The 25,022-nt window shown below is 41.0% G+C and overlaps 1 protein-coding gene and 1 pseudogene across 20 annotated transcripts in view; both read right to left on the bottom strand.

Moving 5' to 3' along the window:
• RGS7 (regulator of G protein signaling 7) overlaps window positions 1-25,022 on the bottom strand; it is a 548,216-nt gene that overhangs the window by 37,633 nt on the left and 485,561 nt on the right. For all 20 annotated transcript variants that reach the window (XM_078357252.1, XM_078357254.1, XM_078357255.1 and 17 more), the window contains 4 exons: window positions 14,334-14,408; window positions 3,318-3,416; window positions 1,693-1,754; window positions 294-404 (listed from right to left, as the gene is read on the bottom strand). In XM_078357252.1, the coding sequence (XP_078213378.1) occupies window positions 294-404; window positions 1,693-1,754; window positions 3,318-3,416; window positions 14,334-14,408 (347 nt within the window). The remainder of the gene's footprint in view (window positions 1-293; window positions 405-1,692; window positions 1,755-3,317; window positions 3,417-14,333; window positions 14,409-25,022) is intronic.
• On the bottom strand, window positions 10,072-11,355 carry LOC118149546 (riboflavin kinase pseudogene; annotated as a pseudogene).

The following is a 25,022-nucleotide window of genomic DNA, read 5'->3' as shown; positions in this document are numbered from 1 at the left end:
ACAGGAAGATAACAGCAATGAACCAAATTTCAAGAACTGAAAATCCTAACTCTGACTAACGCATCCTGAAACTCTTGCACCTCAATTTTGGGACGGTCTTTCCAGCAATGCAAATCTTAATGCAAATGTCTAAGGTTCAAGAGCCATTATCTTGAATAAGAATGTTAGATATGGGCCAATGTAGACCAAGAACAAAATTACATTCACAATTAGCCAACAATAAAACATTTCCCATTTCACTAAGACCCTGAAATAAAGCAACATGTGTGCAAGAAAGATAAAATGCCACCTACCTTGCTTCAAGCTCCCAGAAAGTGGTATCATCAGACAGCCATGGGTTAGAAGGGTCAGGTGGCAAAAGAAACGGGTCGTATTCTAAATACTGTTCCGTGTAACTTAGTAGACTAGGGAGAAAAAGACATTTCCACGCTCTTTAGTTTTCTGACTGGGGTTGCAGCCAATCCAAAGCAAAGGAAACAATACAAAAATGTGGGCCCAAAAATCCTTGCTCGCTTAGAGAATGAAATCCAATGGCAATCTTCACATTTCAATAACTTGGATGTAACAACTTATTGTGCTACCTGGTAGACAAATGTGGCTAAAGATTCCATCCCTCCCCAGGCCTAGGCCGTAGAAATCAACATCCCTTGGTTAACACGAAGCACTATGGAAGAGGTCAGTGTGTGAAGGGCAGTGCCAACAGTTAGTTCCCGTCTTTGGTTATCAGTCCACCCACAGCAGAACAGATTTTAGCCAACTTAGAGAAGGGCTTTAAAGGGAAATTTTGTCAAAAGTATTTACAGGAATTATGCAAAGTGAGAACAACTGATACATTTTTTAAATGTATACACAGGCTGGGCGCGGTGGCTCAAGCCTGTAATCCCAGCACTTTGGGAGGCCGAGGCGGGTGGATCACGAGATCAAGAGATCGAGACCATCCTGGTCAACATGGTGAAACCCCGTGTCTACTAAAAACACACAAAAAATTAGCTGGGCATGGTGGCACGTGCCTGTAATCCCAGCTACTCAGGAGGCTGAGGCAGGAGAATTGCCTGAACCCAGGAGCCGGAGGTTATGGTGAACCGAGATCGTGCCATTGCACTCCAGACTGGATAACAAGAGCAAAACTCCGTCTCAAAAAAAAAATAATGTATATACAAATTTTAAAAAGGGAGAAGGGAAAGAAGTTGGAGAGGGAGGATTTGGCAGTGCCCAAAAGTGACGAATATGAATGCCATTAAGAACAGATGTCCATGAAGAAAAGGAAAATATCTAAAATTCGAGTTTCATTCATATTCTGAAGTCAGGCAGTAAGGGTCATCATTAGTGTGAAAGTAAGTTTACAGAGAGGCTCCAAGATCCCAAAATGTAACGAATAAATGGAAAGTTTCATGTCTCCCAGCAGGAGTGAAAAGGCTAGACTGCAGAATCATCCTCTCTATCTGATTCTTGGTTGCACAAGGATTAGATGTCTGGGCATTTAACACAATTATAATCATCCTGTCATTTAAACTATACAAAAAGAGTTCTTTGAAAGTTTTCTATGTGCAGAAAGGAAAACAGAATCACATTTACTTACATGATTTCAATTATTTGTCTCCACTCCTGTCGCAACAGTTCTCTTTCATTTTTAAACACTTTTAATTGTCATGCAAAATTTTAAAATTTATATAGACACCTTGAAATACTCACCTGTCAGCGACTTTTGACATTTTTAACCGATGTCTATCTAACTGTATTTGCCAGTATTTTATCTGAAAAGAGGGTTAGAGAAGTAGATACGTAAGTAGTGACATTTTCACAATTTTCCACTCTAAATCATGATAGACTGGGCAATTCGGAACGAGAGTATATTCTAGGTCAGTACAATTTCAAAGCTGGTTTTGAAAAAGGAGAGGGCTCGTAGAGAGTTAACAGAATGACATGTCTGAATGTGAACACAATTGATACCACTTTAGAACAGCAGTGAGTTTGACCTTTCTGCCTACTTTAACAAAATGTGATTTTATTTTAAAATTGTAGAGATTTTGCTGGGCGCAGTGGCTCACGCCTGTCATCCCAGCACTTTGGGAGGTCGAGGTGGGTGAATCGCTTGAGGCCAGGAATTCGAGACCAGCCTGGTCAACATAGTGAGACCCCATCTGAAAAAAAATATAGAAAAATTAGCCAGGTGTAGTGGTACAGCTACTGTAGTCCCAGCTACTTTGGCGGCCGAGGCAGAAGGATCACTTGGGCCCTTGAAGCAGAGGTTGCAGTGAGCCAAGATCATATCACTGCACTCCAGCCTGGGTGGTAGAGAAAGAATGCCTCAAAAAAATAAAAAATAAAATTGTAGAGATTTTAAATAAACGTTCATGGTATTTATTTAAACATTCGTTCTGGATTAGTTATTACTAAATCCAGAATCATACTTCCCTCCAAATTTAGAAAATAAATGTATTTGTTACTATAATTTCAAAATAAATCCTATCTCCTAATACCAAGAAAGCATCAATGATATGTGTTTTGAGAATAATTTTATCAGCAATTCATGACAAATACTCACATGGAATAATCACACACAGAAAACCTTAATAAAAAACTCTCTGAATGACGATTCCTCCGATTATTATAAATATACTAGAAAAGTATATATTACACTCTTGAATAATCATATTATAATAAAATATTAGGGGAAAGGAGTCAAAATGAGAATAAAGCCCCATGACTGAACTAATCAAGAGATTGAAACTATTATTTGATTTGAGACACTGGAGTTTGCTTTGAAATATTACTTGGAGCCAACACTATTGCTCAAACGCTTAAAAAAAGTAGTGTATACCATGACTCCATGACTGTACATCAGTGTTGGTAAGAAAAGACTTCAAGAGGCAGAGAGAATCAGCACTGCAGAAAGCAAAAATAAGCACTCACGTGAAGAAAGTGTCATATCATTGGATATGGGAAATGTGGCACTCAATGTTCTCAACCTCTTGTCCTCTTACACTTTAAAACAGAGTCCTGGAGTACAAAATAACTACTGATGATGGGGTCATCTACAAATCAGCATATTATTTTTACAGTTGGCTAGTGGAAAAAGGATTTGGGTAAATAAAGAGAGAGGGGTTCTGAAAACTATCACTATGTGTTGATTCATTTTCAAGTAATTATAATTCTTAAAATTAGAAAATTTTATTATTTTTTAACTGCAAATCTTTCATATGAAACGGTCAATCATACAAATAACCTTAAAAATACCCACTGTTAACATTGACTGTCTGGCCTTCACAGCTATTACTCTGTAAACCTTTAACAGGACATCTCATAGGTTGACTCACCTGTTGCTGTAACTCATCTTCTGTTGGAGGTTTAGTTTCTGGTGTGGGTGTGTGGGTAGGACTGTGGCTTCTAATATCGTTTTGTAAACCATAGACAGACTATATTAAAATAAAAAAATAAACATTTTAGGACAAAATACCATTTACAGTCACAGACTTTCTAAAAAGTAACTGTATTATAAATTTAGTCAGGTCACTCAAAAATTAGTTGATTAAGCTTCTTATCAAAATTCAAAAGCATTGCTATGATAAATATCATATGCATATAAAATACAAGTATAGCTCTGAAAAGATACGTAGTTAGATTATTAACTTTGACAGAACACTTGATTATATGTAGAGAAGAGGAGAAGTGTGATAAAATCTGAGAGCAGGCTGGGAATACTAAGTTGGAGAATGTCAACATTAACATTTCATAAGCATTGATTTAAGAAAATATAGAGGTGGATATAAAATAGAATCGAAACCCAAAAGACTGAAAAATAACTTGATTTTTTTTTTACATAGGAATTAAATGGGAGTACTGAGGAGAATGACAAGTCAAGAATTCTATTGCTGATTTGATTTCCGGAGGTGCAATGGAAGACATCAGGGTTTTCCTACGCTCCATATCAACAGTGAGTTATTTCCTTCACAATACTGGCCTTGCCATTGGGCACCTTTGTAAATATCAGTGACCCCAGAGGCTTCAGGCATCTTTGGAATTCCCTTGTACTTTTTTATGAACTTGTCAAAAGGTCAGACGTACTACTTAGGAAGACTCGTTTTTGAGAACAGCCCATTGCTTAGTAAGTATAAATAAAGATCTGGTGACTAAAGGGATAAAAAGCTATTTGTAACTCAGAGTGTTACAAATAGTAACATCTCACATGTCAACTCAAGGAAGAGGCCAAATTATTCTTTCTTGAATGTCAAAGTATTATTCTTTTAAAATAAAGAATTGAATGTGTGTTATTGAGCACTTTTTTTTGGACATGAGCAAGAAGGATGAGGGCATAAGAAAACTGCATGAACTCCACAAAATTAGTTACCAGATGAGGTTTGCAAAGACAGTTTGAAATTAGACGAGGTTAGATCCAGATGCCTAATGATGCCAATTTTCAGGCCGGTCACCAAGCTTGCCAGTATCTCTAAATTCAACGTATTTTTGTTCCTGATCTGTTTTCACTAGTACTTTATGTCCACTTAACAGTGCCTCTCGACCCTGTATCTGCACCTTTTGGAATTGGTCTTGCCCTTGCGTCTCACCTGCTCTGTCCTTTTTGTTTGTTTGTTTGCTGTTCTTATCCTTTCTTAAACGGATTTGCACTCGGGTTTAATCGTTGGGATTGTCTATTCCCAGAGTGTCTTGTGTAGGTCTCTTTGATGCCCTTCACTTGCCCTAGCCCCAGACCCTTGGAACCCAATTCTCATCACTGAGGACATCCACTTCTTATTTATTTATTTATTTATTTTATAATGCAAAAAACAGGAGGCAGCAAATGGCCATCCATTTCAACACAAGGAGTTGCTCACATGCTTTGAATTTACTCTGAACAGGACAGAGCTTAATGGCTTAAATCAGCTCTTTTATTTCATCCATTTTTTCACTCATTCATTCATTCAACATTTATTGAACACTTACTATATGCTGGTTATAGTAGTAAGCATTAGGAAAATACAAATAAACAAAACAAATGTGCTTCTTTCTCCACTGGAACTCACAACCCAGTGGAAGGGAAAGAAGTCACACAGGCAATCGCACCAATCAACACATGACTAACAACGTGGTAAGTACCATGAACAGAAAAGCGTAACAAGCACAGGGTCTGGAATATAAAGTGATTTAATTTACACTGAAGGAATGGAAATGGCCCAGACTGATACTAGCCATATTTGAACATGATTAAATAACACAACCTGCTGAATGCTGAAATAACAGTAGAGGTTGATTTTGTAAAAATTATGTGCTATATATATGAAATGGGACACTATTCTGCCTTTATAGAACAAGAAATTCTGTCATTTGCAATAACATGGATGAACCTAGAGGACATTATATTTAGTTACATAAGCTAGGCAGAGAGGTCTTTATTATAGGATTACACTTATATGTGGAATATAAATAAGCCAAAGTCATATAAGTAGACAACAGAGTGACAGTTACCAGAAGCGGGGATAGGGGTGGGGAAGATAAAGATCTTAGTCAATGGGCACAAAGTTAGATAGAAGGAATAAGCCTCAGTGTTCTATTGGACAGCAAGTCACTATTGTTGATTATGATGTATTTCATATTTCAAAGTAGCTCAAAGAGAGGATTTTAAATGTTCTTGTCACAAAAAGGATAAATATTTGAGGTGATGAGTATGTCGATTACTCTGGTTCATCCCATGGTATATATGTTTATTGAATATTACCCATAAATATGTGCAATTATTTGTCAATTAAAATTAGGCCACAGAAAGATCGCCAATTATATGATGGTTCTAGTGTTCAGTGTCTGCTAGTTTTTCAATTGTATCACCTTAATTTTTGAAAAGAAAAACAAAAAGACTTTGAGACTTATGTTTCCATTCTGTTTTCAACTTGGTTTAATTATTTAAAGTTTTTAAATAATTATCTGTAGGTCCTGTAAACAGTGCTTATGAAAAATAGCTAATGGTTTAACAGTAAGTTTTTGGGCTAAGATACAAAAAAATTTAAAAGACTGCTAGAAAAACACAGCAATTAGTGATATCATTGAAAGTGAAATGATCCATAGTTATCTTTTATCTCTACATTTCTATAATGATTTCAACATTTATGCATTTCCTATAAACTTCATAAAGGTCCCAGAAGAGATCATAACCCAAACCACTGGGAGGTGTTGCTTAAAACAGTCTTTCTGATGCCTGGCTACTGGCTCTGCAGTTACTGCAGATGGAGAAATGGAGTAGTGAAGATACTCCATTTCTTGTCTTACATAAAAGTCAGGCTGGGTGCCGTGGCTAAGGCCTATAATCCCAGCACTTTGGCAGGCCAAGGCAGGTGGATCACCTGAGGTCGGGAGTTTGAGACCAGCCTGACCAACATGATGAAACCCCATCTCTACTAAAAGTACAAAATTATCTGGGCATGCTGGCACACGCCTGTAATCCCAGCTACTCAGGAGGCTGAGGCAGGAGAATCGCTTGAACCTGGGAGGCAGAGGTTGCGGTAAGCCAAGATCGCGGCATTGCACTCCAGCCTGGACAAGAGTGAAAGTCCATCTCAAAAAAAAAAAAGTCAACATCAGGAGCTCTCGCTTTCACCAATCTCAGCACTGTTCATTTTCTGGGGACAGTGATCGCTTCTGACTCTAATCCTTGACTACACTGAAAACAGCTTAGAATATCGTTTTATATATAGGGCTTATTTTGTGGACAAAGGAGGCCAAGAGATTAATCCTATTTTGGCAGGCAAGTTGTGAAAATTATTTGTAATGTAAAAGGCCTTGCATGTTTTCGAAAATAAAATGTATTCAAATAGTGGTCCAGGGTGCGGTGGCACAGAGCTAGAAGCAGGTAGGGTTAGAGTGGAAGATAAATAAAATCTCTTTAATGTCTTAATATTTGCAGTTGGAGGAAAATCAAATTAATTGATATCCATTTTTAGTTTTAATAGCAAAATCATTTGTTTCCAATGCTTTGGCTTGAATAACACATTCTTTTATTCCCTGTGGTGTGAAGACAAGCACTTTTTCATATACAGTGCCATCTATTTATGCATTAAATAAAATTGATTTGGCTTGCTATGTAAATCCGTTCACATGTGAGTTCCCTTGACGTTTTAGAAGAGAGCTAATCTTCCTGGCTTTTTTTTTTTAGGTTGGGGGCGGTGGGGTTTTGCTATGGTCTGAATGTTTGTGTCTCTCCAAAATTCATATGTTGAAATCCTAAACCCCTAATGTGATGGTATTAAAAGGTGGGGACTTTGGGAGTTGACGAGGTATGAGGGTGAAGCCCTTGTGAATGGGATTAGTGCCCTTATAGAGAGGCCTGAGGGAGGTCATTTGCTCCTTCCACCATGTGAGGACACCGTGAGAAGGCAACATCTTTGAAGCACTGATTGAGCTTGCCACAGATGTGAAATCTACTGGTGCCTTATTCTTGGACTTCTCAGACTCCAGAACTGTCAGCAATACATTTCTGTTGTTTATAAATTACCCAGTCTAAGATATTTTGTCACAGCAACTCAAACAGACCAAGAACCAAGACAGGGATTGTAAAATAGAAACCACAAAGTACAAGAAGCCTTTCTGTCTTCCTAAGTGAAGTGTAATCTCCGGGACTTTCTAACTGGCTGGCATGCTAATATTCTCTTTCTTTCAAGGTTGCTCAGCTGAACTACAGAACAGTCTGCTTCCATATCTGACGCAATACAGACAAAGCCAATAGAGAGAAGGAAGCACAGAGAAAGCAAACAGAAAGACAGCGTGAGAGAGCTGGCTTCAGTCACACTCCTGGGCCAGCTCGACCCCTGCCTGCCACAAGGTTTCAGACCATGAATCAGAAAAGTCCCTTCTTGGCTGGGTGTGGTGGCTTGCGCCTGTAATCCCAGCACTTGGAGAGGCCGAGGCGGGTGATCACCTGAGGTCAGGAGTTCGAGACCAGTCTGGCCAACACAGTGAAACCCAGTCTCTACTAAAAATACAAAATTAGCCGGGTGTGGTGGCACATGCCTGTAGTCCCAGCTACTCAGGAGGCTGAGGCAGGAGAATCACTTGAACCCAGGAGGTGGAGGCTCCATCTAAAAAAAAAGAGACTCCATCTAAAAAAAAAAAAGAAAGTTATCTCTTTATTCATTATCATTTGAGGAGTTTCTATTGCCTGCACCTTTACTGTACCCCTAACTTGACACACTTTTTCATTGCTCTAAGACATGAGGAGTTTATTCTGTTCAGTAACACGTTAAAAATCTAAATGTACACATGCGGTATGTGGAGGTGAGGACATGTCCATATTTTATGCACAAACAGCTATAACCACTGGACTATTAACAGGAAAACTGACAGCTAATGATATATTTGCTCTTATTCTTCTAGGATATGCACATTGGCTTTCCACTAATGTTGTTAAGTATAGTACTTAGTGCCGTGATGTCCACACGAAGGTGACGGAGGAAAAAGAAAACAGGGTAAGAAATAGCTTTTCGTTATTTTGAAATATGGGTGCTAACATTACCAGAAGGAGCCCAAAGTGTGGGTTCAGTCACACACATGCAGAGGCTTTTATTATTTCCCTCAGGTTTTGTGTCCTAGGACCCATCTAGCTATTATCCTGTAGAAGGATACAGCTTGTGATGCTGGATTTTGAGTCAAGTTGGCTGGCACATAGTACTCAGATATGTGGACGAACATTACTCTGGATGTTTCTGTGAGGGTGTTTATTAAGATTAGCATTTAAATCAATGGACTTTGAGTAAAGCAGATTGCCCTCCATAAGGTAGGTGGGCCTCACCCAATCAGGTGAAGGCCTCAATAGAACAAAGGTTATTAAGAGCAAGAAGGGATAGTGCTTCCAGACTGCCTTTTTTGCTGTATTATTATTATCATTATTATTATTTTGAGGATATTTACTCTTAAAAACAAGTCTTATCCAAAAGGGAGATAGATTTGAAAAACACTTATTTTACTGTATTACACAAACAAACAAACAAAAAAACAGGCAGGGGAAGTGTGGATGATTAGAACTGAAGCAGCCCCATACAAAAATGAAAATGCTACAATGTCGTGACTTCAAAGAAAACGACTAAAACGAAATTTCACAAACATCACGTTTCCAATAACATATTAAAGCACAAAGTATCAAAAGTGCTAAGTCAAGGTTTCTTCCCTGAGGTTGATGATGAGCTATTAAACTTCTAGTGAATGCATTTACTTTCTTTTCTTTTTTTTTTTGAGACTGAGTTTCACTCTTGTTACCCAGGCTGGAAGGCTGGAGTGCAATGGCACGATCTCGGCTCACTGCAACCTCCGCCTCCTGGGTTCAGGCAATTCTCCTGCCTCAGCCTCCTGAGTAGCTGGGATTACAGGCACGCGCCACCATGCCCAGCTAATTTTTTGTATTTTTAGTAGAGACGAGGTTTCACCATGTTGACCAGGATGGTCTCGATCGCTTGACCTCGTGATCCACCCGCCTCAGCCTCCCAAAGTGTTGGGATTACAGGCGTGAGCCACCGCGCCCGGCCGAATGCATTTACTTTCATAAGCCTTCTCTGTTTAGAAGGCCAAACTATTCAAGTACATATGTGCTTGTATTTTCCCATGAAAATTTTAGTTTTCGTCTCAAACTCACGATTTGTCTTTTTACCCATACTTACATACATTTCACTTCCATTAGAAGACACGTAATACCTTTCCAGTGGTACATTTTAATCAATATATATTTTTAAAATACTGATTTTCAAATGAATCTTTTTAGAGCTATGATACAATGGCCTTAATTTACCAGTTGAAGCATGACATGTACTTTTTTTGAGACAGAGTTTCACTCTTTTTGCCCAGGCTGGAGTGCGATGGCACAATCTCCATTCACCACAATCTCTGCCTTCTGGGTTCAGGTGATTCTCCTGCCTCAGCTTCCCAAGTAGCTGGGATTAAAGGCATGCACCACCACACCCAGATATTTTTATAGTTTTAGTAGAGATGGGGTTTCTGCATGTTGGTCAGGCTGATCTCGAACTCGCAACCTCAGGTGATCTGCCCGCCCCAGCCTTCCAAAGTGCTGGGATTGTGGGTATGAGCCACCATGCCTGGCTGAAGCATGATATGTGAACTACATTGTACTATTTAATTCACAGCTGTAGGAAAACGTTTGAGTTTTAAAATACAACCAGGATGAGGCTGGACAGTAATAAACACTGAAATAGTAGAAAACAGTGAATAAATATATGATATGATTTTTCATCAGGTGCTATTCATTATTTTGCTTTTAGAAACCCGGAAGAAATTGTCTTGAGTTTCAAATGTTCTGGTAAATGTAGTAGTTTCTTAGCGTCCTCAGTGTCACCTTGAATTGCTGATATAAGCGACTCTGAAGAATCAAAGTTCTTTTCTGGTCTGAGGTAGCCAACAAGGGCAACGTTGAGATTTCCCCACTGAAGTCTTCTTGAAGGTATGCGGGACAAGCGTTTCCATGGACTTCCTATTCTGGTGGTATGGGTTCCATCCGATGCTCACCACCACCTCTAATGGACATCACTTCCAGCACTGGCCCAACCATAACAAATGCCAGTGGATACGTCAACTGGAAGATTACCTACTACTCATTCAGGAAAATTAGCTGCGGGGATGCCCAGCTGCCTGGAGCCATGCCTCGTACCACTTGGGCCTGGCAAAAGCGGGGAGATGCCTCCTAAGTCCAGTCCGCTGGGGGCATGGGCTGTGGCCAGGTCCACATGTTCTGCAGAGACGCCACCCACGTGGCACCAGGACTCCCAGACCAGCGAGGGGGTGCAGGGGCACGGCAGTGAGAGGGGGTGCACTAGGGGCCAGGCGACGGGACGACACGCCGCAGTGGGTCCCTGATGCCACCAACCCAACGAAAGCTTCTGGTGACTCAAGAGCTGTGTCTCCCCAGACTGCCTTTGGATTTGAACTGTAACTCCTCCCTAGGTCTCCAGCCTGTTGGCCTCCCCCATCAGACTTCAAACTAACCAAGCCTCAATGATCTTGTGAGCTAATGCCTTACTACAAGCCTCTGTCTCTGTCTCTCTCTCTCATCCGCCCCCTCCCCCATGCTCTGTCTATGGTTTAGTTTCTCTGGAGAACTCTGGCTAATACGGAATCTGTTCCAGTAAAAATTTTAGTATCAGATTGAATAACATCAGGCAAACTTATCTAGATGAGGCTGATTTCTTTCTGGCTATGTTACACTATCATTCTTTCACAGATCCTGGATGTATTTACCTATTTCCTTGTATTGTGGTAAAGTATATTCAAGTTAAAAATAAAGACTTGAAGATTTACTAATTTTAGATTCTTAAAATATCTCACATCATCCATACAGCCAAGCCTTCGCTTCGTGTGTTTGATAAACATGTCTAAAATTCAACAATTAAATACAACATGCCCAAATGAAATGTGAAATGACTCTTACAGTCTTTAGGCACCTACAACACTAGGTTATTACTTTAGGGATTTACTGGGTCCTTTACTCTTGTTATGACATGTAACATAACACAGGAAATATTATTATAGCTCACTCCCAAAGAAATGAACAGCAGCTCTCCTGGCTAAGAGCAGCATCTGTTTTCAAAGATTAAGCATGGTCCATGGGTTCCACTTCCTGAGCAGCCGCAGTATAAAGACTGAGGCCGACCACACAGCTGCAAAGAGGCACTGCGGAGACAGCCCAATTATGGCGGAAGGGAAGGGCGGCCTCTGGCCATTTCTGTCTACGGTTTGTCATCCCACAGTGTGGCCCACTCTGCAGACAGAGGGCTGTGGACCCCTCGGAGGAGGGTGAAACTGCTTGCTGATTGTTGTCAAGTTATTCGCTTGGCAATTACAAGCACGAATCACTTAAATTCTCTTTGTAATATGTCCTGGGCTGAGCTGTGTCTCCTCCCGCAAGTTCTTCGGTTGCAGCCCTATCCCTACTCCCCAGTGTAGCTATATTTGCAGAGGCCTGTAAAGAGGAAGGGAAGTTTAAGTGGGTTCACAGGGTGGGACCTAATACAATGGAACTGGTGTCCTTTTAAGAAAAGAAGGAGACACCAGAGTGGAAGTTCTGTTTGTTTTTCTGTCTGTCTCTATGCACACATAGGAAGAGCCATTGAGGATGCAAGAAGGCGGCAGCCACCCCCAAGCCAGGAAGAGACACTCCACAGGAGCTGAACTTGCCGCCACCCTGACCTTGGACTTGTAGTTTCCATTACTATGAGATAATACATTCCTACTGCTTAAGCCATCTACTTGGTGATATTTTGTTAAGGCGGCCTCAGCAGACTACATAAAGCGTAACGAAATCAATCATCTACCTAGGTACATGTACAGACACTTGTCTCCTTGCTCGGTATCGGCACCCTCATGAGACCACGGACTGGGGAGCAGGGCCCTGACTGTTCTATTTACTGTGGAGTGCCCGAAGCCCAGGACATGTCTGGCACAGGGTAGCAAAATTAATTTTGCTGATTGAATGGATCATTACAGTTCCTAAACCACTATGAGCTAAAGCATCAGTGGTGCAAATTCAAAGAAAACACATCAGTATGTGGCTTGAGTCTTAGAACATTCCGTGTAAAATAACATTATCATCTGCGAAGATTCTAGCAAATTGAACACTTCTGACTGTGAGAAGTTCTATTTATCAAAAGGTGAGAACACCAGTGTGCTTCATCTGCGGAAAGCAAGGGTATACCTGCTACTTGCTGTCGGATTTTTCAAGGCTTTTGTTTTCTTCTGGCAAATGTTAGTGCTAGACTCTGTGGTGAGGCCCTGCCGTTCTATCATTATTGATTCACAAGAAGTGAGATGTTATTGAGACGAAGAGAGCTAGATCTCAATGATCCTGTTTCTTTACAATATTTCACCTTGCAGTGGCTCGTGAGCTTTTCACCATTAAGCGAGGGGTGATGGTACGTGAAGCACAGCATTATAAACTAATCCTTCTCACATGTTCAAAAGAAGGGTGCCAGGTGAAACATGAGAAAGATGATCAATGCTGAATGTGGCACTGAAAAGAGAGTATAACGATGCCCTTATTGCGTCTAAGTGCTACCTGGTTAATCCATATGCCTTGTCTTCTGAATCACAGCATGTCTGAGTTAGTGTCTGCTGCGGGAAATGGGACACCCAATTCAGTGTTTTGAAGAGTAACTTCGCTATTCAGAAAGCAGACAGAGCTGGCTTAATGCACTTTTCGGAGAGCTGATAGCATTTTTGAATCTTGTTCTGCAAAAATAGTTCTTGGTGCCCTCAGGATGTGCTGTCAGCAAGGATGAAAGCAACTGAGTAAGGCCGCCCGCCAGAGAGACAGACCAGGCAGGCTTGCTTCAGCCGGCTCCGCCTCTCTCAGAGAGTTCCGAGGGGCAGAAGCATCTGCGCACCGCATCTGAATTGATTTGGGGTGCTCTGCTGCGGCTTCTTTACCCTAACGTCAAGGCAAACTGCCTTAAAAGAAAGAAGAGGTACTTGGACCATTTTGGGGACTTTGAACATGATGCTGGGTTTCTACAGATGGAAGAAAAAGGCCACACAAAACAAGACTAGAAAAATAAAAGTTGGGTGCTTACCGCAGGGGCACAGACTCTGAAGAACACTATGGTAAGGAAATACCAAGGAAATAGCCACAGAAAGGAAGACCCTGAAGTTTGTGGAATGTATTAATCCAGCAGCACCAATCTATGAGCTGTGTCCTCAAACAGACGGCTACAGGCCAGAAATTCCTGTGTACATCAAGCGTGTTTTATGGAATGAATAACAATGCCTTCTAGTTGTCTGCGTTACTTTAAAAAATATGTAGAAACTACTGCCAAGCATTTTTAAGGGTTATGTAAAATGCCACTGAATTTAGGATAGCTTCCCCTGCACGCCCCACAGATATTCACTCAGATAACAAACACCAAAGTACAAACACTGTCTTACGGTTGTGTCACAAAATCCCCGTGTTAAGAGGGGGCCCTGCACTCTTTCTGTAATTAAGTATCTTTTAGATGTCCCCGCTTTCCTTGGGTTTTAAAATGCCCTTCTCTCATCAGTGTCAGAGTTTCTAAGGAAATCTCCATTTTCTTTTCCTCCTCTCCTGGGCTCCGGAGGACGCACCCTTCTCTGGGAGAGGAGAGGGCTCCTTCACGTCCTGTCCCTCTCCTGTGCTCAGTCAGTACCACGGCTCTGTCTTCAGATCCTGGTGTGCTTGAGAATCGGGATGGGGCTGTTCCTGAGGAGGGGAGGACTGTGGAAGGCGGGGAGGAGTGGGGAAGATACTCCATAACATGGGAAGAAAGTGTTTTTACGGCGGACATCCTGTAAACAAGGCAATTCATCACCAAGATCAGCACAACGAATGTCCGTTTTACCTTCCGTGTTTTGTGGGGGTTTCTCATTCTGGATGACTTCTTAATGTCCACTTCAGTAGTATTTACACATCCAGGCTGGAAATGGAAAAAGAGAGACAAATGAATCTCTGGGTGTGAACTTTCTGACCAGGACAATCATTAATGGCTCGCTCTCCAGAGCCCAAGCAAATGTTACGACGATAGGAATCAAAGGCAGTGTCTTCTAGATGGCCACGGCCAGTCCCATCAGCAGTAGCCAGTCATAAAAGACAATAATACCCCTTAACTCTCCACACTTAAAAGCCTTCAGACACCATCCTCAGATAACTACTCGTGCTGCATATGTGAAAGTGGCGTCAATATTTATAGCAACAAACTCAACAGACAGGGTAAGGCTGTCCCCAGACAAACGGGCCAATACCCCCTGCTGTTATCTGCAGACAGCCTCTTACGGAGTGCTCTCTTTATAAAAAGTGAAGCTGGGCCAGGCACGGTGGCTCATGTCTGTAATCCCAGCACTTTGGGAGGCTGAGGTGGGCGGATCACCTGAGGTCAGGAGTTCGAAACCAGTCTGGCCAACATAGTGAAACCCATCTCTACTAAAAATACAAAAAATTAGCGAGGTATGGTGGTGGGCACCTGTAATCCCAGCTACCTGAGAGGCTGAGGCAGGAGAATCACTTGAACCCGGGAGGTGGAGGTTGCAGTGACCTGAGATTGTACCATTGCGTTCCAGCCTGAGCAACAAGAGTGAAATTCCATCTCAAAAGAAACAAAAAAGTGAGGCTGCTTTTAGATGACTGGCTTGCTTTTCTCCAGTTGGAAAACTAAAATGCCATTTCATTGAGCCAGCTCAGCTTCCAGGATGAACTGTGTTACAGGGATTGTGAAACCCAGTGACTGGGAATCTTTGTTTTCCATAGACAGTATATGCAATGGAGTTCACGAGCAAAGTGTTGGGATTACAGTGGAAGACGGAGAAAGAAAAATAACATGGAGAAAGGTAAATCAGATGCCATGCTGCTTCTGATAAATTCCCAACCTCCTTTTCCTTAAGGGCAGGTGAACTCCTTTAGAATAGGGGAGCTGGAGAAGTACAGGCAGCCTGCTGTTAGCTTCCTGCCCACGCCAGCAGTCTCATCTTGTCAGATTTATTGTTCTGTTGTACAGAAACGAATAGCTGCCACCTTCTTGTATATTTGGATAAGGAGAGGGAAGGAGGGGGCAAGAAGAGAGGGAATGTGAATCAAGAAACAGAGAAGACAGGAGGTTAAAAAATAGCAGCTTAAATCTAGGAAGGACTTAGACGTCACACGTCTTTTAGAAGTGATGAGAAGTTAAAGGCCACATGAACTGTGTTTCCTTTACTTTTGGTGCAGGATTTAAGGATTTTGGGTATTAGTAAAAAACATCAAGTTACATGTCTCTGTTCAATTTCTCTATTTCTTCCCACAGACTGCAAGAATGTTAAAGCATGAGATTGTTTTTAGAAGTGACTCCAGAGAACACGTAAATGTGGAAAAGTCTTCTGTGGAGTTGGGAAGGAAGGAAGGGCAAGAAGGCAGAGCTGATGTGACTGGCAGACTCAGCTGTTCACTACAGCAACACGAATCAGCTCTTTGTGTAATGAAGACATAGGACGCTTTCCTTCAAGAACTGTCTCCTGCCAGCAGAGCCACTGGAACCAAACTCCACCAGAATATTGTAACAGACAGAGAAGCAAATGAGGAAAACATTTTTCCCTTTTCTTTTGTAGAATATGTGTATACTACACACACATACACACACACTATCCTACAAATATTAAATACATTACGAGTTTGGTTTGCATATCTATTCAGGAATATAAATAACTGGTTCAGCACAGTGGTCAGCTTGGCAGTACAGGAGGGAGGAAGGGCACCCAGTTGGGTGGAACTAATTTCCTAAGTGAGACACTGAGCAATTCACCTAAACTCTCCCAGCATCTGGTTGCTGAATATCTGATATTCTGATTTATTTTTTTATGGTTGGTCTAGGCATTTTTGTTTGTTTGTTTGTTTGAGACACAGTCTCGCTCTTGTCGCCCTGGCTGGAATGCAATGGCGTGATCCCAGCTCCCTGCAACCTCTACCTCCTGGGTTCAAGTGATTCTCCTCCGTCCGCCTCCTGAGTAGCTGGGATTACAGGCATGTGCCACCATGCCCAGCTAATTTTTGTGTTTTTAGTAGAGATGAGGTTTCATCATTTTCTATTCAATTTCTATTTCTTTGCAGCCTTCCATCCCTAAGCCTGAGCCATTAGGGAAGGGGAGGCAATAAAATTCTTTCAATTCCTCTTAACATATCAGAAGCCAAGAGCAGTAGCTTGTTCCTGTAATCACAGCATTTTCGGGAGGCTGAGGTGGAAGGATCACTTGCTTTGAGGAGTTTGAGGCTGCAGTGAGCTATGACTGAGCCACTGCACTCCAGCCTGGGTGATAGGGTAAAATCTCTCTCTTCCTCTCACTTTTAAAGAGCCAAGTATGATAAGATACATCATGGAGATTTTCTTCTATATGTTAAGGGGTGGGAAAAATTAGGATATAATATCCAGGAAAATGAAAGCATGTTTCTCATGACCTAGAGAAAAAGAAAGATAAACGTAAGATACCAAGCTCAGCAGGTGCCTCATTTTTCTCCTCTGTGGAAGAAACTCCAAGAAGGAGAGGTAAGAGAGAGGGTTAAAAATTCCAGACAAGTATGAGGAAGCCTGTGAGGTCCCATGCCCCTAGAAGAAGCCCTACACGTGATGAATCTTATATCATATGGGTGTTAGCAAGAAAGATGAGCATAAGACAATGCTTTCCAATCCTCTTATATGGCGTTCAAGGCATCTGGAATTTGTTACATGCCATAATGGTAAAAGGCACAGAGGATCTAAGACTAGTGTGTGGATGAGAGCCTGAGGCTGGGACAAAGTCCGAAGTGTGCAGGGATTTCATGCTGAAAGCAGATGTCTGAAACCCAGACTCCAGCGGTGAGTTCCAGGTGATGAGATGGTACCTGTTGCAGCTGTCCTGGGAGCAGCCCATGCCAAGCTGTGTACAGCAGAAATCGACAAGGATCTGGAAGATGTTTTGGGGATGCTTGCCCCACTGCACAAGATTGTAAAAACAAAACCTCGAGACCCCAAACTCCCATCCCATCCCAAACCAATCCTGGATAGCAGCAGAGAAAGGCCAAGAAAACTGAAAGTGTGATCATTTATCCACAAATGAGCGAGTCATCTAAACCAACTATTTCAATTATGGCAGCATGCAGAGCACATGCATTGAAACCTATCCATCAAATAGGTTTCTGAGAAAAGCATGTCAAATACAGAAACTGTATTTTCTTTACACATCTGAGAAGGCTGAACTCATTTGAACTGTAAAACTCCTTCCACAACGAGCTGGGGTTCCAAATCAATCTTACTCCATGCCAGGCAGGATAATGAACAAATGGCCCTGGAAATTGTGGCAACCACTGCAGGCATGAAGTGAAAAGATCCCTTCCCCAGAGGAACATCCCTGACTGAGTCCTAAAGGGAATGAAAAGTTTCTTCCTCACATTTAAAAGATGACGGCCTTTTACATTTGATTAATGAACCATTAGCCTACATCTGAAATTCCCACTTGTGACAATTATTAACACCACTAATCAGCAAATTAATAAGAAAGCAATGATTTTAAAAGTAAATGTTATTAGAGACTGAACTGTAACGTATGTTTTATAACCCGCTCTCATCCCCCCAAAATAAAATCTGCCTGTTCAAAATTGACCAATGACTAAATGCGAAAATTAGTAAGCTGGATGTGGGATGCTTGTCTGAGGCCATGTAATTTCTAAGGAGACTCATGGGACAGCTACTGGTTCAACAGATCTGTGACATCTAAGTCAACTAGGAAATGCTTGAAGATTAAAAAAGCTTAGAGGCCCAAAGTTGTCTGGTACACTTCTGAATAATTAAGGTCATGACCCAGTGCTGAAAACCCTGAATAACTGCTTTCATAAGTCATGCACTGTGGTAAGTGAAATATGGCAATAATCTTTCTTGAATCCTCTTATTTATTCAATTAATATTTCTTTCCACATCTAATTGTCGGATCTTGTGACAAATGGTGAGATGCAGAAATGAAGGCATGAGCCATACCTCAGTAACGTCCTGATACAATAAGAACGACAGATACATGAATAATCAGAATATGGGAGCACAATGACTAAGAGGAAGTTGGCACAATTAGATGACAGAACGTTTCAGACATCCATTCTTTTTTTTTTTTGAGATGGAGTTTCGCTCTTGTTACCCAAGCTGGAGTGCAATGGCGCAATCTCGGCTCACCGCAACCTCCACCTCCTGGGTTCAGGCAATTCTCCCGCCTCAGCCTCCTGAATAGCTGGGATTACAGGCATGCACCACCATGCCCAGCTAATTTTTTGTATTTTTAGTAGAGACAGGGTTTTACCATGTTGACCAGGATGGTCTCGATCTCTTGACCTCGTGATCCACCTGCCTCGGCCTCCCAAAGTGCTGGGATTACAGGCTTGAGCCACCACGCCCGGCCTCAGACATCCATTCTTATGCACAGCCCGTTGGTCCTCCTCATCAAGGCAAACAATATTCCTTTAAACATTGTTTTTAAGCATTAGTTCAATCCCAATAAGATCATGTTGTTTTTGGTTATTTTTAAAAAGTCAATTTTCTTTTTGATGCATATATAATAGGTACCACTAGCTGGCACTAGATCTACATGAAATTCATAAATTTGATTTCTGTAGAACAAAACATATCCCTCTTCCCAATAAGATATAAATAACATACCATGATCAAGTAGACATTCCATTAAAATGTTCAAATATATGGTATTTGCTGGAAACAGTATTAAGTACATAGTATCGTTGGATATAAGGAATAATAAAGTGCTATTTACATCAGACTGGAAGAGAATTGTGTCATTTCTAGAGATTCAAACATGAATTTCTTTTCAACTGAACTAGGCTGGGCTGTAACATTATTACAATGTTATTATTTATTATAAAGAAGGATTTAACATTGTGGAACCTTTTTTTTTGAGACAGAATCTTGTTCTGTTGCCAGGCTGGAGTGCAATGGTATGAGCTTGGCTCACCGCAACCTCTGACTCCCTGGTTAGAGGGAGGACTCCTGCCTCAGCCTCCCGGGCAGCTGGGATTACAGGCATGTGCCATCATGCCCAGCTAATTTTTGCATTTTTAGTAGAGACAGGGTTTCACATGTTGGCCAGGATGGTCTTGATCTCCTTTAAACATTCTCTTCGTGATCCGCCCACCTCGGCCTCCCAAAGTGCTAGGATTACAGGTGTGAGTCACTGCGCCCGTCAGTAACCTATTCTTGAGGGAGTAAGGGAACACATCATTGAGAAACATTATTATCATAACGTTTCATGAGTGTCCTCATGAGGTGTAAAAGAGAACCCGGAATTCGTGGTTTCGTTATTGATATTTTATTTAAAAGCATCTAAGTGCCATTTACTTCCTTTCATGGCATAGTACATTTTTGTTAGTTATAGCAGAAGGCACACTTGTGTTCAGGGCAACTCCCCAAACTTATGGTGATGAGTGACAGTGAGAGAGAGGAATACAGAACAGCTGTCCTGAAGTTCAATTGCTGCAACTGATGTGTACCTGCGAAGACAATGTCCTAAATGACACGTCAGTGGAGGATTAGGAATGCACCGTCAACTAGAGCTCATAGCAAGACATCAAGTACATTCTAGAGACGCTTTAAAAACCATAATTCTGGGAAAATTCAGGTTTCAAATACGCATAGTTCTCCCTTACCCTCAGGGGATATGTTTTACTACTCTCCACCCCGACAAAATAGATGCCTGAAACCAGGGATGGTACCAAACCCTATATATACTGTTTTTCTTATGTATGCAGGCTCATCACAAAGTTTAACTTATAAATTAGGAACAGTAAGAAATTAACAAGAGTTACTATGAATAAAATAGAAAAGTTATAACAATATGCCAGCGTCAATACGCTTGGGCTTTGGGGTCATTCTAAAGTAAAGTAAGGGTGACCTGAACACAAGCACTGTGGTACCAGGACAGTCGATCTCATAAGCAAGAAGGCTACCAAGTGCCTAATGGGTGGGTACCACAGACAGCATGAATCTGCTGGACAAAGGGACGACTCATGTTCCAGCTGGGGCAGAATGGGACAGACAAGGTTTCACCATGCTACTCAGAATGGCATGAAATCGAAAACTTATGCATTGTTTCTTGAATTTTCCATTAACTACTTTTGGACTGCAGTTGACCACGGGTAACTGAAACTGCAGAGTGAAACCATACATAAGGGTGAACTACTACTGCATTTAGATGGTCCCTGACTCACGATGGCTCAACTTAAAATTTTTCAACCTTACTATGAATTTATTATCGAATGTATTTTTGACTTATAGTATTTTTGGCTTACAATGGCTTTATTGGGACATAACCCCATTGTAAGTCAAGGAGCATCTGTATATATAATTATATAATTATTAAGTCAAATAGAAGTAAATGAATGAGTAAGAGTCACCCCTTTGTAATACAGTACAAGTTTTAAAAATTGCATGCATGACCCATTAAAATAAAAATATATACCCATACCCCAATAAAAATGACTCCTTATTCTTACATGAAGTAATTATAGATTTTAAAACTATAGATTTTAAAGTGTTCACTTACATGAAGTAACTATAGATTTTAAAGTGTTCAATCTCAGGACTTTTTTTTTTTTTGAGATAGGGTCTAGCTATATGGCCCAGGCTGGAGTGCAGTGGTGCAATCACAGCTCACTACAGCCTCGACTTCCTGGGCTCAAGCCATCCTCCTGTCTCAGCCTCCTAAGTAGCTGGGACTACAGGTGAGTGCCACTATACCTGGATAATATTTTAACTAGAGACAGGGTCTTGGTATGTTGCCCAGGCTGGTCTCAAACTCCTGGCCTCTAGCAGTCCTCCCATATCACTCTCCCAAAGCTCTGGTATTACAGGTGTGACCCACTGTGCCTAGCCAGGATTCTTTTTTTAAAGATCCAATTCAAGCTTTTCTTCGTTTTCTCATGCAGTTGTCACTTGATCCAGCCTCTGATTCTTTCAGCCCACCTCCTCCTGACCCATCTACTTACTAAGTCCTAGAGACAAACCGAAGTAAGTTCTTTGAGGAAATTGCCCCAGATTTCTTCCATTCACTCTCCTCTACAGTATTTACTCATTTAATTCCTATTAGGTCTCATTTGCTAGCCACAGATTCTTGGGTATGAGATCCTGCTTCAATGTATGCTATGAATGAACTCCACAAGTCCAAGAGGCAGAAAGAAAGGGAATCATACAAAGTCAGCCTGGAGCTGTGGAAAGTCGTCAGGTTGGGTAGAAATCAGAGACCATGTTAAGAACTTTGGTTTACTTCTAAACATAATTGGAGGCCACTAGAGAGTTTTAAACAGGAGAGTGACTTCATATCATTTATTTTTAAAAATTCATTCAGACCTTACATTACACACACACACACAAACATACATGCACGCACATATACACACAAACTGAAAATGAATCATGGACCTAAATGTAAAATGCAAAACTATAAAACTTTAAGAAAATAATAGGAGAACATCTAGGTGACTTTGAGTTGGATGATGACTTTTTAGACACAATATCAAAGGCATAATCCATGAAAGAAATAATTGATAACTGGATTTCATTAAAATTTAAAACTTCTGTTCTGTGAAAGATACTGAAAAGAGAATGAGAAGATAGGCCACAAACTGGAAAACAAATATGCAAGGTTATTATCCAAAATAAGTAAAGAACTCTTAGAATCCAACAAGAAGAAAATACCACAACCCAATTAAAATATGGACAAATGATCTGAGCAGGCGCCGCACCAAAGAAAATTAACAGATGGCAAATACATGTATAAAAAGCTGCTCCACTTCATACGCCATTGAGAAAATGCAAATTTAAACAATAATGAGATACCTCCACTCGGCTATTAGACTTGCCAAAATCTAGAACACTGAAAACACCAATTGTTGGCAAGAATGTGGAGCAACACAGATTCTCATTCATTGCCAGTAGCAATGCAAAATGGTTCAGCCACTTTGCAAGACAGTTTGGCAGTTTCTTACAAAACACTCTAATCATTCGATCCAGCAATCATGCTTATTGGCATTTACCCAAATTGAGTCAAAAACTTATGTTCACACAAAAGCCTGTACATGGATGTTTATAGCAGCTTTATTCACAACTGCCAAAACTTTAAAGCAACCAAGATGTCCTTTAGTAGGTGAATGTATAAACTGTGGTACATCCAGACAATGGAATATTATTCAGCATTAAAAAGAAATGAGCTATTAAGCCACAAAAAGACATGGAGGAAACTTAAATGCATATTACTAAGTGAAAGAAGCCAATCTGAAAAAGCTACAGACTGTACGATTCCAACCATATGACATTCTGGAAAAGGCAAGAGTAGGGAGACAAATAGTTTCACTTTTTCCAGATCAGTAGTTGCCACGAGTTGGGAATAAAGAGGCCCAGAACAGAGAATTTTGAGGGTAGTGAAACTATTTTATATGATGCTACAACAGTCATCATACAGTTGTCAATACCCATAGAATGTACAACATCAAGAGTGAACTCTAATGTAAACTCCAGAGTGCAGGTGATACTGTTGTATCCGTGTAGCTTAATCAATGATAGAAAAGCTACCATTTTGGTGTGGGAAGTTGATAATGGGGGTGGCTGTGGGCGGGGAGGGGGTGCTGCTGCGGAAGTCAGTACTTTCCACTCAATTTCTCTGTGAACTGAAAACTGCTCTAAAAACATACATTTGATTAAAAACCAATCAAACAAACAACTTGTTCGAGAGTAGTGAGTACTCTGAGAGTGGGTTATCAGGGTGGGAACAGGGCAAAGCAGGAGCAAGGGGTCCAGTTTGAAGGTCATTCATTATCCAGGTTATTCATAATCCAGAGATTATGGTGATGTGCGTTTGCATGTCGTCAGCACTAGAGGTGATGTGAAGTGGTTGCATCTGGGATGCATTTTGAAGCTATAATCAACAAAACTTGCTGATGGGTTGCGTCTGTGGGCATGCTGAGGAAAACAAAATAGTCAGGGATGCCTGCTATGCCATCTGCTGAGATGGGAAAGCCTGTGAAAAGAAGAGAGGAATCCGAAACGATTCCTGGGTTGTATTTACACACACAGTTTGTATTTACTGACGTCTCCAAATGGGATGCGGCCCTTTATGTAGCTGCTACCAAGATCATGAATCAGAGCATTTCCAACACAAGTGCCTGTGGAATCATTCGCCCTTGGCCTGTCCTTTTGTACCATTGCGATTTTGCATTATCATTGATGGTATGAACATATCATTTAATCTGCAACATTAAAATACGATGATCAGTTACTGAGAATCTGGTGGAGCTGTCTCTTGTTACTCAGTGTCTCTGCTATCCTTTCCTAACTTCTGTAGTCCTACCACATTCTATGAATCTGCTCTAGTCGAAATCAGACCGCTTCAGCCTCACATCTAGGAACTTTGGTGATAGTCCCTTTTTACAGACTAGGAATTGTTTTGCAGGTACCATTCTCAAAGAGCAACCAAGAGGACTCTAACCAGTACATTTGCCAATAGCTTCTTTGTGGTCACTGGGATTAACTGCGTTCAGCTTTAAAATACTTAAAATGTTCCCAGCTAGAAATGCTTTGAAATAAAAAAAAAAATCACTGGGTAGAAGCTGCCATACTTATCCTTAAAATAGGGGCTCCTCCAGGAAGAAACAAAAGGCCCAAAGCAGGTGCACATGGACATTTCTCTGTGACACTGGCCTGCTGGGCCCACATGAGTAATTGATCTCCTTCCCTTGCTATCATTATTTCCCTACAAAAAGCTGGCTGCAGTGTGAGGACATGCAAAGACTTTTCAATTGGAGGAGAAAAAAAGGCCTCTTAGATTTGAGACTGAATATGTGGGCTCCAACTTGTCCTATGTCCTGGGTTGGCACATAGGGCACTTGAATATCCATAATTGAAGTGGCATTTTGATTCACATTATATGGTTCCTCTGGTATTTCATGGGTGGGAGGGTGAGTAGCAACACAGAATTTTGGGATTCCTGGTCCATGGGCTGAAATGGGCCATCAAACACCTTAAACATTTTTACTTTAACTCTTAACATATATTTTGAATGCAGAAACTAAGACATGAAACCTAGACCGTGTCTCTGTTGACAACATAAATGTCCCCAATGGAAAAGTGAAGTGTCAAAGAATAGAAAAGTGAACTAGCTACTGAACTGGAGAAAACAATCTTGAATTTTGTGCACAGCTATTATTAGTACTGGTGACTTAAAGTGCATGCTGTAAAGGCTAAAGTGAACCAGATACAATTTCATATAGCATAAATAACTCACAGTAAGTTCAAAGGCTTATAATAAGTTTTACAACAGATAGCAATGGGACAACCAGAAAATAACAAGTTTGTGAAAATCATCACATATCGGAATTAACCTTGAATTGTAACAGCTGCCTTGACTTCAATAGCTTTGTGTTACAAAGGGTATGGCAGGCTTCTAAATCATATGTTCCCAACATGAAAAGGAATGTACCTCCCTGTGTTAGTCTCTTCAGACTTCTATAACAAAATACCACAAACCAGGTGGCTTATAGACAACGG

The sequence above is a fragment of the Callithrix jacchus genome, chromosome 19, assembly GCF_049354715.1.
Source record: "Callithrix jacchus isolate 240 chromosome 19, calJac240_pri, whole genome shotgun sequence".
Taxonomy (NCBI): domain Eukaryota; kingdom Metazoa; phylum Chordata; class Mammalia; order Primates; family Cebidae; genus Callithrix; species Callithrix jacchus.
The sequence above is the reverse complement of the archived record's forward strand: the minus strand, read 5'-3'. Positions and strand labels throughout refer to the sequence as shown.